The 18501-nt window shown below is 39.1% G+C and overlaps 3 protein-coding genes across 5 annotated transcripts in view; 1 reads left to right on the forward strand and 2 right to left on the reverse strand.

Annotated features, from left to right (window-relative positions):
* Window positions 1–2686, reverse strand: part of sec24b (SEC24 homolog B, COPII coat complex component) — a 37326-nt gene extending 34640 nt beyond the window's left edge. For all 3 annotated transcript variants that reach the window (XM_042493161.1, XM_042493160.1, XM_042493159.1), the window contains exons 1-2: window positions 2417–2686; window positions 435–1088 (exon numbers count right to left, since the gene is read on the reverse strand). In XM_042493161.1, the coding sequence (XP_042349095.1) occupies window positions 435–1088; window positions 2417–2510 (748 nt within the window). In that variant the 5' untranslated portion in view covers window positions 2511–2686. The remainder of the gene's footprint in view (window positions 1–434; window positions 1089–2416) is intronic.
* A 1587-nt stretch (window positions 2687–4273) lies between these two features.
* On the reverse strand, window positions 4274–10192 carry LOC121948265 (thiosulfate sulfurtransferase/rhodanese-like domain-containing protein 2). Its single transcript, XM_042493610.1, is given in 11 exon segments — window positions 4274–4759; window positions 6027–6165; window positions 6854–7012; window positions 7273–7388; window positions 7618–7657; window positions 7659–7724; window positions 7938–8057; window positions 8952–9044; window positions 9046–9061; window positions 9170–9459; window positions 9925–10192. Coding segments are annotated over 11 exon segments (1416 nt in total). The 5' UTR covers window positions 10069–10192; the 3' UTR covers window positions 4274–4526.
* Window positions 10193–10345: 153 nt separating this feature from the next.
* LOC121947950 (nuclear cap-binding protein subunit 1) lies at window positions 10346–18371 on the forward strand. Its single transcript, XM_042493155.1, has 22 exons — window positions 10346–10508; window positions 12067–12155; window positions 12251–12351; window positions 12440–12596; window positions 12687–12794; window positions 13128–13249; window positions 13368–13437; window positions 13605–13820; window positions 14028–14125; window positions 14226–14289; window positions 14373–14483; window positions 14569–14633; window positions 14706–14768; window positions 14869–14943; window positions 15070–15173; window positions 15837–15959; window positions 16069–16171; window positions 16846–17043; window positions 17142–17259; window positions 17348–17488; window positions 17587–17700; window positions 17823–18371. Exons 1-22 carry the CDS (start codon window positions 10472–10474, stop codon window positions 17934–17936), a joined length of 2391 nt encoding a protein of 796 aa, XP_042349089.1. The 5' UTR covers window positions 10346–10471; the 3' UTR covers window positions 17937–18371.
* Window positions 18372–18501: the final 130 nt, after the last annotated feature.

The following is an 18501-nucleotide window of genomic DNA, read 5'->3' on the forward strand; positions in this document are numbered from 1 at the left end:
TTTTTAAATATGGGAAAAACATAATGAGCAACTTGGCAAGAAATGTTGTGTGAACTGTGGAAAAAAAATAGTAAAAGGTCATAAAAAATTATCTGCAAATTAGGTGGGAAAATTTTATAGGTATTATCAAAAAATAAGGAACAATGTCAAGAAGACTATATTTATAATTCTCTTAATATTATAAATAAAATAATGTTAGAGGAAAAAAAAGGTCATTTTCTTGTTGTTTTCTTTTATTATTTTCTGGTAATTTCCTGTTTTTTGCTAATTTCTTGCTAAGTTTTGGGCCATCTCTTGTTAGGTTGCTCGTCACCTTCATCCCATATTTCTGAAAAGAAACTGAACTCTTTTGCTCAGGTTTCAGGAGGTTAAGGAAAGTCTCTTTCCAGCCAGCAGTTGATGAGCCCAAACATAAATGAACTACTCACACATACCTGTGCTTCCTTGACCATTCACTGTTGGCACCAGCTGACTAGGAGGAGCCGTGCTGTACCCAGGCTGCACTGCTGTTGTGGAGGCTGGCCGGGAGGTGCTGTACTGATGTAGGGGTGCAGCCATCTGCGTGGGCATGACTCCATGCGTGGAGGTGCTCTGGGAGGAACTCAGGGTGCCATACTGGCTACTTCCAGGCGCAGACGGGTACGAAACAATCGGGTAGACAGGACCTCCAGGACCACCACCTGGTGCAGGCACCAAACTGGGCTGCTGTTGAGAGTGCTGTGCTGGGGGAGCGTGGTATGACTGCTGTCCATAGTAGGATCCTGGAGGGGCGTAGGGTGGGTGCTGCTGCTGGAATGGCTGTTGGTTGTATTGGGCATTTGATGGTGGCGGTGCTGAAGAGGGGAGGGTGGCATATGGCTGAGAAGGAGGAGCAGAGTATGAGGAAGGTGCTACATGATGCTGAGAGAGGTGCTGCTGTTGCTGATGGTTGCTCTGGTAGTAGTTAGCACTGTGGGCACTGTTCGTGATGGGTGCTTTGTTGGGAGCAGGGGGGCAGTGGGAAGGGATGGTGGGGTAGCTCTGTTGCTGAGGTGGGGCTCCATAGCAGCCTGTAGGTGGATGCATGGACTGGTACGACTGTGCTGGACCTGAAGAGAGAGATGAGGTGGTCATATGCATGTACAATTAGCTTAGTGTCAATAAAAAACTATTTTACCTCACCAAAGCTCACAAATAAAACTGCAAAGCTGCAAACAACAAACTTCACAGGCAGCTGTTAACTCAGCAGTGATGGTGCCTTTCACCTGTCTAGTGCAGTGATACGCAGTGGTGCCCCCCTCACCATTCTCTAATTCAAAATAAAAAATAAAGTGATTCACACTGGGAATCGTTTTTATACTTCAAGTGTAAGTAAGGTGCCAGTGTGCATAAGACAGCATTAAAATGGAGCATAAAAAGTGCCAGTAGAGGATACCCCACAGTCCCCGACACAGGTCCTCACAATGACCCTAATGTCTTGAATACTATCCTAAATGTTTTTAATAATAACAAAAATGGTTCTAAAATCCTAGCAACATCCTGAAATCGTAAAAATGTCCTTATATCTCAAAATACAACTTAACATCCTAGATATGTTTTAAAATCCTAGACACATTATAGGATCCAAATGTCCTAAAATCCACAAAATAACCTAAAACCAAACAATGTCCTAAAACCCATGAATTGTCCTAAAATCCTAGAAATCTCTTAAAATCCCAGAAAGGTCCTGAAATTCTATGAACCTCCTAAAATCCTAGAAATGTCTCAAAATCCTAGAAACCTACAAACGAAACACAATCATAGAAATGTCCTCAAAGACTAGAATCCTCCTAAAATCCTAGAAACGTCCTAAAACCCTAGAAACGTGTATGGGGCTGCTGCCTTTGGCCCCTGGCCTTCTTTTTTGTAAAAGTGGCCCCAGTGCAAAGCGAGCTGATGATCACTGGTCTGTGGTTGATAACCGGTTAGCTCTTTATATTTTGCATCCCTGACAGCACAGCAGCAGCCATCGATAAAAACCTCAATTTCTTTACTGTAAAATGTCCATATGAATATTTATCAAAGCGTCGCTGTAAAGCGAACATTTTCAAATGATGTTTCGCAAACTGTCAAACCAATATTATCTTGCTAACATTTATAACAGCTACGGTTAGCTTGAAAGCTTATGTTAGCCGCTAGCCGTCTCAATAGGTTTCAATACTTAGGTTAGCTCCTAAGCTAACTAATGTTAGCATCTGACTAGCTTCGCTTAAACTGTCATTTTTGCCAAATTAATACGTCGCCCCGATTTATACTTAATGTTACAGCTATAATTAATACCGGAGGACACTTGTGGAAAATAAAAATAAAAACAGCGCGACAAAAACAATGTGACATCTCAGAGGGTTAGCATGCTAACGCTAGCGGGCTGGCTAATCGCCTCAGCCGGCCTCCTCACCGTTCTGGTAGGGGGGCGCAGCTCCGCCGTTCGGCGTTGGGCTCTGGCTGTAGCTGACGGAGCTGTTCAGGTTTGTGAAACCCGGCGCAGACATCGCTCCCGTCCTTGTGCCCACGGATACACGAGTGGGTTAAATACACATGAGCAGCGCTGTCCCGAAGCCTGGTTTCACCCCCGGAAAATGCGGCGGAGAGGTCGCTGCTGGTCGGTGGAGACCCGGGCAGCCTGTCCAGGTCCGCTCGGCTGAGAGCTGAAGCTTCCAGTGGGGATGCTGAGCAGCTCAACCCGCCTGCTGCCGGTGGTCCCAACACTCCCTCTGCTGGATCTTCTGTGTAAGCATGAATAATTCATTTTATTGATCAATTTTATTATTTCATTGATTTTTTTTAGAATAAAGTCGTAATAGTACGCGAATAAAGTCGTGATATTGATGGAAAAAAGCATATTATTGTCAAATAACGTCATCATTTCGAGGAAAAAGAAGTAGGATTGTCCCTTGATTTGTCCTTTGAAACCTTAGCAAACTGGCCTGATTTATTTTAGTAATATGGAAAGAGTGCAATGAGCAACGACAGAGGGAATGAGCCAACGAAATTATTAAAAAGTACAAGAAAATTACCTAAACATTAGTAATAAGTATTAGTAGTAATAATAATAATAATAATACAATTAATATTTTATATTTTGTTATATTTGTATATTTTTACATTTCTGTTTGAGCTGCTGTAACAAGTGAATTTCCCGGTGTGGGATCAATAAATTTTTATCTTATCTTATCTTATCTTCTTATCTTATCTTAAATACATACAAAAAATGAAAAAACAGGGAAGTGGCCTGTAAAAAGAAAAAAAAAAAACAGGGAAATTACTTGCAAAAAGTACTTTAAAAATCCAAATGTTATTTGGACCTAATCCTTTTTCCTAAAAAAATGCTTTGTTCAAGAATTATTTATTTATATAATTATCTTACTAACTAATCACATTATTTAATATCCTATGGTAACTAGTTTCATGGTAAAAGAAACACAAAGTACAGCCATTTAACGGTGTATGCCTCTCCCCTAAAGCCAAATCAAAAACATAAGTGCCTTTGTTTTCTCTTTTCTTTTTTTAAACAAAAACTAATGGAATATTACCAGAATGCTGCTGGTCTCGTTTTATGTGTCACACTCGTTTTGCAACCGGTGTTGTGAAATATTGTTCTATGGCTGTGGGTCTTGATCGTGGTGCTGTCTTGTCATAATCTGCTTGTTATTTTTTGTTTTGCTTTTCTCTTTTGTTTTTGCGGTGCACACATTGAAAATTAATCAGATTTTGTATTTTAGAAAAAAACTTGTTCCCTCTGCAGTGCTTAAAAAAATATTTGACATTAACATTAATGTTAATGCTATTACAACTACCAACTGAAAAGTAATGAGATATTTATGTGAATCAGAAGTAAAAAATTATGCAACTTTATCTTAATTTCATGAAGGCTCAGAGATAAAAACCTCTCATGGTGAGACCTGCTGAAATACTGAACTCCACACCTGACGTCACTAGCTGACTGCGTTTGCGGTTTTCATACTGACACATTTATACTCATATATACACAGAGATGTGTTGCTTCTTGTGGTTTCAAAGAGTTTGACACCTGCAATTTTGGGCCTGGTTTGCATGGTTTAGAGAGCATAAAATATCGGCTGTAAATTCCCCATATATTTGATATATCTGTACGCAGCATAACTTTAAATTACTTAAATTTAAAACAATAAAATTAAAAAAAAAAACAACACAACTGACATAAATAATTTCTGAAGCACTGATTTAGAAAGAAAATCCCTTTTTTTTTTTACACAAAGCACGAGACATCCCAGTGTCACAAAAGTCATGTAATAAATCTCACAGATTCTGCAAATGTATTCTTACATTTTCTCAATAAAATATCAATAAACAGTTTTATTATCTGTTTTCAGACTCATGGATGAATAAAACTTCTTAGATAAAGTTAATCTGACTTCCCAAAATTCATATAAAAAAAATCATTTAATCACTTTAAAATATACTTCTTATTTATAACCGCGGACAGGCAACGTTATTTCTTATGGCACTGATGTCCAATAATAACCTCTCTACACATCCTGAGGGATTCTGGGACGTCCGTCAGTGCACTCGCACTCCTCTTTGTGATGCGAGGAGACAGCAGGGGACGCCTCACTCTGAGCCTGTCCTTTGGTTTGGCAGGTGGGACAGCAGGCGGTGTGTCCATCCTGTCTGCAGCCGGGACAGGACAGAACCAGCTGACAGCAGAACTGAGTGGAACAGAGCTCGTACTGGTCCCAGGGAGAACCGCAGTACCTGCAGTCTGAACAGGCACACAACAAATTCACTTTTATGTATTATTTATACGGTAATTTCTCTTGTTTTTATGTCTTTGTAAAGCATTTTGTGTTTTGAAATGTGCTATACAAATGAAGTTATTTAAATTTTTTTTGAACTGAAAATGCATGGGGTAAAAATAGAGTTTCTGATACCAATGTATAGACAACAGTGTTTAGCATAGCAAACAAGTTTACAAAATATATTTTGCACAAATATTATATATCTATTATATACATATTGAAAAAAAAGAGAAAAACAAAGAGAGAAAAATAAAGTAAAAAAAGGCAAGAAATTAAAATGAAAACGACAATATTAATTTATTTATTAATCATCTATATTTTTATTTAATTCTATTTATATATATTATTCATATATAAGGAGTAGAGGAAAGGATAATGGAAACAATATTGTATGTTGGGGTTAGAAGGTCAGCCATGCTTTTTTAAATTCTATTTAAACTAGGCGAGTTATTTCTCTAACTTATTAAATTATTATGAATTAAAAGTTTCACACAACTTTTAACACAAAAACTAACATTAGACCACAAACTACATTGCGCCATTTATTAGGGATGCACAATAGTATCAGCAAGTCACGTGTATCGGCAGATTAAGGCTTTAAAATGTAATATAGGCATTGACCCAAAATTGAACATTTCTGCAGATGTGACAGATGTAGCTCAGGTTTGCCCTGAATGTGGCTGCTGATAGAACAAGCCAAGCCTGTTAAAGTAAGATGAATTTTTCAGTTTTGTCTGAAAATGTTACCAAAAAAAAATAAATGTATATATATGTATCAGTGTCTTTTTTGTTTTTTTTTGATCAAGGTCTTTTTTTATTTTGCAAATATTTCGACAAAAAAACAAATATAGCTTGAATGGTACAAAAAATTCCTACCCAACATCCCTTTTTCCAACCAATGGATCAATTCTAACGTTACAGCCAGACAAAGACGGAAATTAAAAAAGAGGAAAAGAAATAAAATGAAACAAATGCATGAAAACTAATAAAAACTAAACAAACACAAATGGGTCAGACAGTTGTATTATATAAAGTTAAAAGTCGCTTTTTAAAACCTAATCTCGGTTGAAGTAGTTTTCTTGTTTTAGAATCAGTGCAGTTGAGTTTAGAAATATCACCATATCACACATCAGCTAAAATCTAGTATCATGAACTCCTTTGTTCAGTTATGTTTTATGATTCTGTGAACAATTTCAACATATAGAAAATGACGTCAGTGCACACACTAACCTGAGATGACGTCGTTGTTGGAGGAGATGGCGTAACGTTCATCAAACACAAAAAGTTTCCCTCGATAGAAACCCTCTGGGAACTGTTCCAGATATTTGTGGATTCCTCCTTTCAGCTGGTAAACCTCTTTACACACATCCTACAGGTAAACACGTAAACAACACAAAATGCAGGTTGTAACTGTTGCAAATGTGTCTTTGAAGCTGAATCTTTGAACTACAATTTCACAAGTGATGTCAATATGCTTTAACCCTTCGAATCCCTGATCGACATCAGTTTTCCCGGCGGCGCCTTTTACAAGCTATACGACCATTTGAAAACTGAGCAAATTGGTGTTTTTTTTTTTTTTTTAAACAGGGGAAAAAAAGGCAATGACCAACTTGGCAAGAAACGTCCCACAAATTGCAAGAAATTTTTACCTAAAAATGTGTTTTAAAAAGAGTGGAAAATTACTTGAAAATATATATTTTTATTATGGGGAAAAATGTCCACAAAACTACATTTATAATTATAATATTTTTATACTACAGAAAAAAAAAATTATATATATATGTATATATTCAGCACTTTTTAGGGAGCATTTTTTTTTTTTTTTTTTTTTTTTTTTTACTAATTTGCGACTAATTTTCTCAGGTTTCAAAGACAGTTGGTCCAAGGACACAAGCAGACAATGACTGAACAGTTCCCCCTTGTGGAAACTCAGCAGCCTAAAAAATGTGAGTTACTGTACAACCAGTCAGTTCCATAAAAAGTGAGTTACAAAAAAGCACATTTAAAAAGAGTCAAACTGGCATTTTTCAGTTCACGTGAAACAAAAGTCCTCTTACTTTGGAGCGGAGGTAAGCGGAGCCGCGCTCACAGCGGATCCCTCCGGTGCAGTACATCAACACCTTCTTGTCTCTGAACAGTTCGAGGTTCTGGTCGATGTAATCCGGGAAGTAGCTGAACTTACGGATGCTCGGGGCCAAACACTGAGTGAACTGCCCCTGGAGACACAAAACAGACTTCTACGATCCATTTTTGCATATTTCCTTTGTTGTTTTCGTTTCTTCAATCAAACTTAAAAGCACTTTGTTGCACTTTAAAGCATGTTTATTTCATTTAAAAAAATTTTTTTTTTAAAGAAAATCCATGACATGAACTGGGAGGTCCTGGGTGAGATGGTACAGAATGAGCCATAAAGGACGGATAAATAACAGAAAAACCTACAGAGCCTGTGCAGGTTGAAAACTGAAACATTACTTACAATTTTACTCTCATAAAAGTTGCGGCAGTCCAGGAGGACAGTGTCACTGCACAAATCCCCTTTCGCCAAAAGAGCCTCCACTTCTTTATGAAACTCCTGCGGCTCCAAATGAACTCCTGAGAGGAAACAAAGACGTATTACTCACATGAAAACCACAAAATCAGCTGCTGCAAAACAAAACCTATTACAAAAGTAACATCACAAAACCCATGTACTATTCTACCAATGTACGTGTACGGAGAATGCAAGAAACAGAGTTAAAGGCATTTTAATGCTTGCAGAGGTGGTTGGGCCAATTTATACTATTACAATAGCAGAAATTGTTGCAGATTACAGAAACTATACCTGCCAGTTGGTAGGAAATCATTTCAGGATCTACTCCCATTTGGGACGATTTCCTTATAGACGCCGACCCTCAGGTCTTTAAAACACTCTGCGCTGCCTTCACTTGTCTGAAGACACACCGACACAAACACTTCATTTACATACAGTGGGTACTACTAGTAAAAGGTCTCGTTTATTTTATTTTATTACGATAATCATGTTAGAAAATATAGCTTCAAGTTCATATTCATGCAGAAACATTATGTGATGTCTGTCTAAGACAAAAGACATATCTTTATATTTTATGATGCAGTATGATTTTTTTTTCATCCACGTCTGACCTTAAAATCCTCTTTGTCCATCTTGAAGAGAGGGTGTGAACGCATAGCGTCGATGTAAACGTCAGTCGCCACGCTGGTGCCCCCAACTGTTCCATTGATGCCTTCAGTCGCCACCCTCACCTGAAGAAGACGATCATGATGTTTTTAAAGGGGACTCTTACACTAGATCATTAACCTTAGGGCCCGCCCGCTCTGAGCACAAAATGCGCTTTTCAAAATCAAGCTTTCAAGAAACATTATATATATACACACATTACATTAATATTTTCTACTTTCATTGAGTTAATGTTTTGACCAACATCAGTCCTAATCATTAATATCAAAAATGCATTAATTTTCAGAGTTTTTTTTATGATATAAATGAAAAAAAATATATAATTTTTAATATACTACATGCAAAGTAGATTATTATTTATTATTATTATTATTATTATTATTATTATTATTTATTATTATTATTATCACAGCCTACAATATATATGTCAATGATTTGCTGTAACACTGATTGTGTAAGGTCACCTAGTGGAAATACCATGTCTTTTCTCCAGATGCCAAATATGGTAAAAAGGCCATCATCAGGTGTAAACTAGTAAAAATTACAAACTGCAAGACAAAAGCCCTGAATGATAACCAGAAATAATAAAAGTCATGTTTTCATGCTTTGATGACTGTGGGATTAAAAATGTCAGTTTGAATGGGTTTTAGTGGAGCTTTTTTTTGCACTTGAACAGCCTGAATGTAACAATTTAGTTTGTATTTTAGACTTATTATATGAGCTGAGCTGGAAATTCAGATTAAACAAAAATACACTATCTTGCCAAAACGTAATGCCATATGCATAAACACAGCCAAAATGGTCAGAAAATGAAGGATGAAAAGCGCTTTAAATGCATTAAACAGTCTCTAAGGTTAATGTTTGTTTCTTTAAACCATTATAGAAAAATGTTTCTATAAGTCATAACATTTTGCAGTCCCAGCTGCAAGCAAAATAAGATTATTTATTTATTTATTTACCTTGCCAGTTAAGTGGAGCTTCTCACATAAAGCTTTCTGCCAAGCACAGATGACATGGGGATCCTTCACTTGACAGTAGCGATAATAGAGCAGAAACCTTTCCCGGACCCCTGAGAGGAAGAGTCACACAGAGAGGAATCAGTATCTATTTAAAAATCATAAGGACACGGTGAGCACAACAATGACTCCAGACAGGAGAGTCAAAATTTGACCAGTACTTCTGAAGCTGCTCCTCAGAGACATGACTTGTTTCAGGTATCCACACAGAAATGTCCACCGGCTCGGCCTCGCACTCGTCCGGCTGCTGTGTTTCAGCTTCTTCTTCCAGCTGGTTTAACAAATGCCCGTATGCGGCCTGCGTGAGCTGCTTTATTTCACCGTCATGAGTCCTGGCGACATGTTTGTGAATAGCAGAGTGTTCCCTGAAAGTCTGGCTACAGCAGAGCCAAGATGAGCCTCCTTCCTCCTGCCTGCCGTCCCTCTTGGACGCCACAAAAGCAGCAAATGACTGTAGAGAAGAAAAGTGCTTTAATTGTGGCAATGTGTTTTTTATTCAATAAAAGCTGTACTGTCAAAGGTGTTTAACAGTGGAAATAGCACTTTTGACCCTCGATAGAGAGCCATGTCTACAATACAAAAATGAAGGTTACCTTAAATAAGCTTAACAGTACTAGGGGATAATTTAGGGGATACAACTACACAGTAATTCAGAGGCAAAAAAACAAAGACTTGGGCAAAAATGCAAATTATTTTGAGTTGGCATAATTCATTTCTCTTGTTTATTATTCCAGCAATTTCTTTATATCTAATTCACAGATTCACTCATATAAAGCTAAACAGGTCAATCAACATCATCTTATATTTTACAAAACAAAACACAGACAGCATTTCCGCTGATAGACACGTAAAGATGTCAAGAGCACTAAAACTGCGACGCGGTTAAAAACAAAAACACGTTTTTGTGGTCTCTCACCTTCCTCCTGCAGAGGCTGTAGCACCTCCTTTGTGAGGCAGAAAGTTGTTTTTCCTGTTTCAGTCCATTACATGTCGAAGGGTCAATCTCTAAGTCCATAAACTCAGAGCAGCAGGTATCCTCCGCGGCCACGTTTGTACACATCTTTTTTAAAATATTACTAACTTAGTTAGCTAGTAAACAGCCTTTAGCTAAGTTAAAAGAAGCTACCTCCAATTTGTAGTCTCAACTTGTGGGCGTAATACATCACCTGAACATTTAACGTTGACCTGACATTGACAAAACATTAACTTTTAAGTCGTAAAAATGATGATATTTACATTTTTAGATCAAAACGTGCAGCAGAAAACCAAGCAGCGAACACCGGATGAAAAAGAGCGCTGCACCTTCCGGTTGCCCCGATGTGCCTCACTTGAATCAGACCGCTATTATTTTTCTGCACTAAAAAGCGCCTGAATGATCTAGAAGCTCAATTAGCGCACTTATTAATTAGTTTCGCAGTTTTCTCCTCGAGATACTTAACATTTGTTGCCGAGCGGAGTGAAAAATGTCCCGGAGACGACACAGCGACGGAGAGAGTGACGGTTAGTCGGTGTTACATGTGTATTACAGCTAATTCAGAGGCTAACGGCGGAGCTAACGTTAGCCGCTGATCTGTATTTCACGGCGCTTCAGCGCTGATGCTCACTGATGGTTTATTACAACAGATCCGGCTGTAATGTCATCGTTGTGACTAAAAAAAAACACAAAACACTTAATATTAGTTGTTGTTTAATTTCGTTATCGTGGTTTAAAAGGGGTGGGGTTGATCAAACTGTAATAATAACGAAGAATTAACCGGTGCTCGTTAACCGTTAGCTGCTGGGCTAACTGCTGCTTCATTAACCGGTGAGGTGCGTTAATGTGGGCGGCAACCGATAATGTAAATAAAACCAAAAAATCAGAGAGAGTAGCTTTTTATAAAATGCATTAATGATGTTTTTAACCTTCATAATAAAGTTACATGTGATGCACAGACGGAGAGCTGATTAAAATTGTAGTTACACATTGATAAGCGATTGGAGAGAAAAGACATCCTAAAATATTTTTGTTTAAATTGTTGTTTAAACCTTTGAATCCTGGAGAAAAAAATTACATTTCTTGTGCTGCGTTCAGAATTTCCACAAGTATTTAGGTATTAAGCTTAAGCTAATTGGTTTGATTTCTTTAAATAAATAAAAAAAGTCAATTACCAACTTGGCAAGAAATGTCCCACAAATTGCATTAAAATTGAACTAAATGTAGTTTTTAGATTTTCTATTTTATTTTCTCAACACAATTATTGTTATTACCAAATGAATTTTCTTTGTAGTTGCTGTCAGTTTTGCGTTTTCTTTTTTTCTTTTTTTTTTGGCTCTTGGTTTTTGTTGTTTGTTTCTTTGTTTTGGCTTTTTTGTGTTTTTGGTCTGTTATTTGTTCAGAGATCTATTGTATATTCATTAATGACACAGCCATTTATCATTGTGTTCAGTATCGTAAGGGAGACAGAAAAAAATGTTATATATATTAACAATAATTAGAAAAACTTACATTTATAATTATAATAATTTGATATTTCATATTATGTCATTGAAAAATTATGAAATAAATATGTTTTATTTTCAGCACTTTTTCTATGCCATTGTCTTGTCTATTTTTTGTTTTTTTTAATTTACTTTTTTCTTTGCTTATTTTCAGGTTTTTTCCTTGTTACTTTTTTTTTTTTGCAAATTTTTGGGTCATGTGTTAAGTTGCTTGTTGCTTTCCCCTCATATTTTTGAAAGAAATCAAATCAAACAAACAAATTAATTAAACACATTTGCAAATTGGTTTAATTAATTAGAAGAAAGATTCGAACAACAAACAACATAATGGGTTTTTTGATAGTTTTTTTTTTTTTTTTTTTTGGTCACCCCAACTAATATTCAGATCATTTCCTTGTCATCTTAAGTTTTTTTGGATTTTTTTTTTTCAGTTTGCAGGACTTTTTTTTTCAGCTTTTTGCTTTCATACACATTTCATCTGTTAGTGTGTGTAACTCTCTGTGTGCCCTTGAGTTATTCTGTCAGCTAATGTTTCAGCTCTCCACTCTGTGACATTGTTGATGTTCGTTTATCCTTCCAGGAGGTCAGGCTCATAAAAGGAGGAGAACGTCGGAGCCCATTGAAATTGAAGACCGCCTGGAGTCTCTGATATGTCGTGTGGGGGAGAAGGTGAAGAGTCTTCTTTGCTTTATTATCATCTTGTTTTTGTTTAACTCCAGTTTGTTGAATGAAACAATCTAATTTTGTTTCATTTTTCTCCTCAGAGCACATCGTCCCTGGAGAGCAACTTGGAGGGTTTGGCGGGCGTGCTGGAGGCCGACCTTCCAAACTACAAAAACAAAATCCTGCGCATTTTATGTGCTGTGTAAGTTCAGACCAGTTCTCAGCCGTTTACAGCTGAAACAGTCACTGATTCGTGTGGTCGTTTCTCACCCGGTCGTCTTCGTTGACAGCGCTCGCCTCCTACCCGAGAAGCTGACCGTGTATACGACTTTAGTCGGCCTCTTGAACGCCAGGAACTACAACTTTGGGGGCGAGTTTGTGGAGGCAATGATCAGACAACTGAAGGAAACACTGAAAAACAACCTGTACAATGAAGCTGTTTACTTGGTAAGCTGATTTTTTATAAACACTGAAAACGAGGCTTGGCACTTTTATTTATTTTAATTAATTTTTTTACATAATTTCTTCTTTTTGTAGGTGCGTTTTCTGTCTGATTTGGTCAACTGCCATGTGATTGCCGCTCCTTCGATGGTTGCCATGTTCGAAAACTTTGTCAGTGTTACTCAGGAGGAAGATGTACCACAGGTGGGTAGAAGGCTGAGTTTGAGAGATTAACTTCACTTAGTCAAAATCTGTCATGGAAGTCATGTCATTTTCTTATGTATAATGATACTGTAGCAATAATTTTCCATGTGAACAACTTTCCACGCAACGTGACAGCAAATTATTTTTCTGTAGCTGTCGCCCTGACAAAGCTCAGTTCTGCATTGACGTGTCGTTTTATGTACCATCGCGTACATTTCGTCACTTCCTCTCTCCCGTCCCGTGTGTCGACTGAACCACCAGCTCACTGTAAATTTAGGTGATATTAAGGTTAAAATGTGCAGTTTGTGATTTTGGTCTTGTTTTTGTCGCCAGGTCCGGTCGGACTGGTTTGTGTACGTGGTGCTGTCCTGTCTGCCCTGGGTCGGTAAGGAGCTCTACGAGAAGAAGGACGTCGAGATGGACCGACTTCTCAGCCAGATCGAAGGCTACCTCAAGTAAGAAGTCCGCCTTGTTTTCCTGCTCATTTGTCTCATAGCGGTTTGTTTTTTGTGTTGCCATTGTCGAGATTCCTTTATCCGTCAGCTCTTCCTAAATGTCACACTTCTCTGTTAGGAGGCGAGTAAAGACACACGTCCCGATGCTGCAGGTGTGGACAGCAGAGAAGCCTCACCCACAAGAGGAGGTGAGAGACGGACGAAAGAACTGCATTCCTCCACACGACTAACAAGCCTTTTAGGAAAATCTTTTCGGCAGTATTAGCTCATTGCTAATACTGCCGAATATTTTTATTCATGCCTTTTTCTCAGGACACTGAAAATGTCCCTCCTGTCTCGCTGTCCCTTCTCTCAGTACCTGGACTGCCTCTGGGCGCAGATCCAGAAGCTAAAGAAAGACCGCTGGCAGGAACGCCACATCCTTCGTCCGTACATCGCCTTCGACAGCGTGCTGTGTGAAGCCCTGCAGCACAACCTGCCCCCCTTCACCCCGCCGGGCCACATGCCCGACGCGCAGTACCCCATGCCCCGGGTCGTCTTCCGCATGTTCGACTACACCGACGCCCCGGAGGTACGCCACGGCCCGACTTTGAAAATAAAGTCATGATGTTACTGATTTTAATTGATTCAATTAACCCATTAACACCGAGCTGATAACAGAGACACATTTTCAAGTGCTTAAAAGGTAAAAAATGAAACTACAAGCCAAAGGACGAGTTTTTCCCTTCTCTAAATAATTTTAGAATAAAATCTAAACTTTTGTCCTCTTTGTCCTCAGGGTCCCGTGATGCCCGGCAGCCACTCTGTGGAGAGGTTTGTCATAGAAGAAAACCTGCACTGTATCATCAAGACTCACTGGAGAGAGAGGAAAACATGGTGCGAAACACGCTCGCGTTTAACAGACTCAAATATCGAAATATTTTCTCATTTATTTATTTGAATCTTCTAATTTTTCTTTCTTTTTAAAACGTTATAGTGCGGCCCAGTTACTCAGCTATCCAGGCAAAAATAAGATCCCGCTCAACTATCACATTGTGGAGGTACACACGGTTTTGTTTTTAGGAGAAATAAGTTTAGAAATATCAGAGTTTTTTCAAACGTTGACATCTGTTTGGTTTTGCAGGTGATCTTCGGGGAACTCTTCCAGCTGCCCTCTCCGCCTCACATCGACGTCATGTACACCACGCTGCTCATCGAGCTCTGCAAACTGCAGCCGGGATCGTTGCCACAAGTCGTATCCTTGACTGTTTTTTTGCTGTTGTAGTTTATGTTGAAACAAGTTTAAAAAAAGAGATTTTGCTTTAACCCCTTCCTGTCAGCTGGCTCAAGCCACAGAGATGCTGTACATGAGACTGGACACCATGAACACCAGCTGCATAGACAGGTCAGTGAACTGCACCTGCACTGTGACTGCAGGAGGGATTTTTTTTAACGCTGTCATCGTTTTCATTTCCAGACTAATCAACTGGTTTTCTCATCATTTGAGCAACTTCCAGTTTCGATGGAGCTGGGATGACTGGTGAGTGACAGGGACAGACTCACTGAGCTGTTAAAGCACCGAGTGTTTGAAATATGACACAAAAGAAAGACTCCAGTTGACAGTTGTCTCCTCTGTAAAGGTCGGACTGTTTGACCGTGGATCCGGAGAAGCCAAAGCCCAAGTTCGTCAGAGAGGTTCTGGAGAAGAGTATGAGGTATGAGAGCAATATTCTCGTTTTCTACACGTTTAAAGGCTTTTTTTACTGTGAATTTTCCTTTTCTCTCACTCAGTTCAGGTGAATTTACTCGTGTTTTTCTGTCCTCTGTGCTCGTTTCTTCAGACTTTCATACCATCAGAGAATAGTGGACATCGTCCCCGCAACCTTCTCAGCCCTCATCCCAGCAGAACCCATCTTTGTGTACAAATACAGTGACGAGAGCGCCTGTAAGAAGACTTTTAATAAAACATATACTTTTACTCACTGGTATTTATGTTCTATGGAAAGCCATTTTCAACAATGTGACAATAAATAAAGCAAAGTAATGACATAGGATCTTAAAATAATAAGAAACTATTAAAATATTGAGTTAGTTTGTCAAAATAAAGACACATTATCGCAAAATAATCAGAAAAATTGTGAAAATAATGACTTAGTATCTCAAAATAATAAAAGATTGCCAAGACTGACTTAATATGTCAAAATAATTGAAATAACTTTTTAAAACAATGACTCAGTACCTAAAAATGACTTTATAGAAAAAAATAACAAGAAACTGTCAAAATAATGACCTAGTATCTCTAAATAATGAGATTTTAAAGATATTCAGAAACTCCCAAAATAATGACGTAATATTTCAAAAATAATGAATTAGTGGATACTATTTCATTATTTGGAGAGAAAAGTTTTATTTTTAATCACAAGACTAAGTTTTTATCTTTTGTTCTTTACTCTGGGGGACACGAGCTTCCGTAATAAACCCGGAGGAGAGGATTTTTCTGTCACAGTAACTTTATAAGTTTAATTTCCTCCGTCAGTCTCGACCGGTTCTGTAACTGTCATTTCAGTTTACACTCAGATACTAACATCGTGTTTCTCCTGCCTCGCAGCTTCGTTACCAGGTTACCCAGCAACCATCACTGTCGCAAACGCCATAAAGAACCGAGCGTCCAACGAGGAGATCATGTCCATCCTCAAAGAGGTGCCCAACCCAAACCAGGAGGACGATGATGGTTCGTTTCTTCAGTTTGGCTTCATTTTTGTTTCTTTATTCGAGGTAGTTTTCCCGTTTGTTTTTTCTGTGCACTTCTTAGAAAAAGAAACGATTTTCTGTTTTTGCAGATGAAGGCGAGAGCTTCAACCCGCTGAAGATCGACGTGTTCCTGCAGACTCTGCTCCACCTCGCCGCCAAATCCTTCAGTCACTCCTTCAGCGCCCTCGGCAAGTGAGTTCACGCGCCATCAAAACTCTTCTCTCTCTCTCATTTCTCTTCTCTTGTTTTTGTTTCACCTGTTTTTGTGTCTCAAACCAAACAAATTGTGAAATTAAAACTGAAAGTATCTTAATAAATGAAAATTAAAAACTCAAAGTTAACTCACTCACTGCTGCCCGGGCGCGTGAGAGGAGAGGGAGAGAGCGCTGTCACAAGTTATCCGTTATTTGTTTTTCACTGCGAGGAAATGCACTTGTGTTGTGAGAGTGTGTGAAAAGTTGTGTTTCTCTCATTGTCAGTGCGACAGTTGGCAGCTCTGTCTAGTTACTGTATTCAGAATTTTTCAGCTGCGTCGGAGCATGGAAACACCAGATCCTATTAGAGGACATCCCATAAAAACGCAGCTCCCTTCAGAGTCAAAATTTAAACAAAAACGGGCAACACCCTTTAAGAAGTTCATGGTGTTTTTTTTTTTTTTAAAAATGCACGCATTGCCATTGATTCACAAACCATCGGACTTCTTTTTGCAACCAACAGAGTCGCCCCTGCTCGTCATTAGCAAGAAAGCATTTAGAGTTTGGCTTTTCAGACCTGGAGGCTTTTATAAAGTCTAAAGTATAACGACGGTAAAGTTTTGTATTTGATGAATCCCGTCCTGCAGCCTCATCTGTACCTGATTCCTCCAGGTTCCACGAAATCTTAAAGAACCTGACAGACAGCGACGAGGGGAAACTCCACATCCTGAAGGTGGTGTACGAGGCGTGGAGGAATCACCCGCAGATGATCGTCGTGCTGGTGGACAAAATGATTCGGACGCAGATCGTGGACTGCGCCGCTGTGGCCAACTGGCTCTTCTCTCAGGACATGGCTCACGAGTTCACCAGGTGGGTTTAACACGTGTGGAGAAAATAACGGTTCGCCAGGATGCAAAAAAAGTTGCTCTGTTACTTATTTGCTTTTGAAAACTTTTATCGTCATCTAGACTTTTCACCTGGGAGATTCTGCACTCGACCATCCGAAAGATGAACAAACACGTCCAGAAGATCCAGCAGGAGCTGGAGGAGGCCAAGGACAAGCTGGAGAAACAGCAGCACAAGAGGGTAACTTCCTCCTGATTATCGTTATGAACGTCAGATGACGTTTCTTTTAAAGTACGAGGGGTTGATGTTTGTGCTTGCTGACCTTCAGAGGGACAGCGGGGACGACGAGGACATGGACAAGAACAGCGAGGACGAGGAGGGTCAGCTGGAGGAGCAGATCGAGAGGCTGCAGGAGAAGGTGGAGTCGGCTCAGAGCGAGCAGAAGAACCTCTTCCTCGTCATCTTCCAGGTGCTGACGGGAAACTTTCATCCGATTTTATAATTCAGTTTGTTGCAGCTTCATCATCCGTTTGTGTTCGCTGTTGTTAAATGTTTTCTCTCCCGCAGCGTTTCATCATGTTGTTGACGGAGCATCTGGTCCGCTGTGAGACGGGCAGCGTGGACATCAGCACGCCGTGGTACAAGAACTGCATCGAGCGGCTGCAGCAGGTCTTTCTCATGGTAAGACGTTAACACACTCACACACACACACACACACACACACACACACACTCACACACACGCTGCAGTAACATGTTGTGTGTTTTCTTTCGATTATGTGACGTCTGTCTTTGTCCCCGCAGCATCATGTGACCATCCAGCAGTACATGGGAACGTTAGAGAACCTGCTGTTCACCGCAGAGCTCGACCACCACATCCTGGCTGTGTACCAGCAGTTCTGCGCCCTGCAGCTCTGAGACACACACACACACACACACACACACACACACACACACACACACATTAGAAACTACCAGCTCTTGCATCAAGAAACTCCTAATTTTTTTTTTTTTTTTAAATTTCATGTTTGGTGCCATTCGTTAGTTTTGTGCGACTCCACCGAGGACGTCTTTCAAAGTAGGAAGTTTGACAAATCCTCCGTGATGAATTCGCTGTAGTGTTTTTGGTTTTTTTTGCTTGGTTTTCAGTTTTTGTTTATTTTTACATCCTGCTCGTATTCTTATGAATGGGTCTTTTTAAAAACTGTCTGGAGAGCTGGAGGAGAGATCACAGGAGGGCAGGAGGAGGATTTCAGGTCGGCTCTGATTGATTCTGAATCTAGAGAGCGCTCTACTTTTTTATATTTGTTTTATGTGGAATTGGGAAATAATTAAAACTCTCCAGAGTCTTTATCCGCCCGCTTGTTTGTGTCTTTTTCTTCTCTGATGATTTGTGTTGTTCTGATGGTGCAAATATGTTAACACAATTACAGAGATAATTTAAAAAAGAAAAAAATGTGGTTAGTACATAGTTTAGTAATTC

The sequence above is a fragment of the Plectropomus leopardus genome, chromosome 9 (genome assembly GCF_008729295.1).
Source record: "Plectropomus leopardus isolate mb chromosome 9, YSFRI_Pleo_2.0, whole genome shotgun sequence".
NCBI classification, from domain to species: domain Eukaryota; kingdom Metazoa; phylum Chordata; class Actinopteri; order Perciformes; family Serranidae; genus Plectropomus; species Plectropomus leopardus.

Excerpts from the sequence above, each read along its gene's own strand:
- LOC121947950 (XM_042493155.1), top strand. The coding sequence starts at position 10,472 with ATGTCCCGGAGACGACACAGCGACGGAGAGAGTGACG. Across the intron at positions 17,489-17,586 it reads TCTTCCTCGTCATCTTCCAG|CGTTTCATCATGTTGTTGAC; the intron begins GTGCTGACGGGA and ends TCTCTCCCGCAG. Across the intron at positions 17,701-17,822 it reads TGCAGCAGGTCTTTCTCATG|CATCATGTGACCATCCAGCA; the intron begins GTAAGACGTTAA and ends TTGTCCCCGCAG.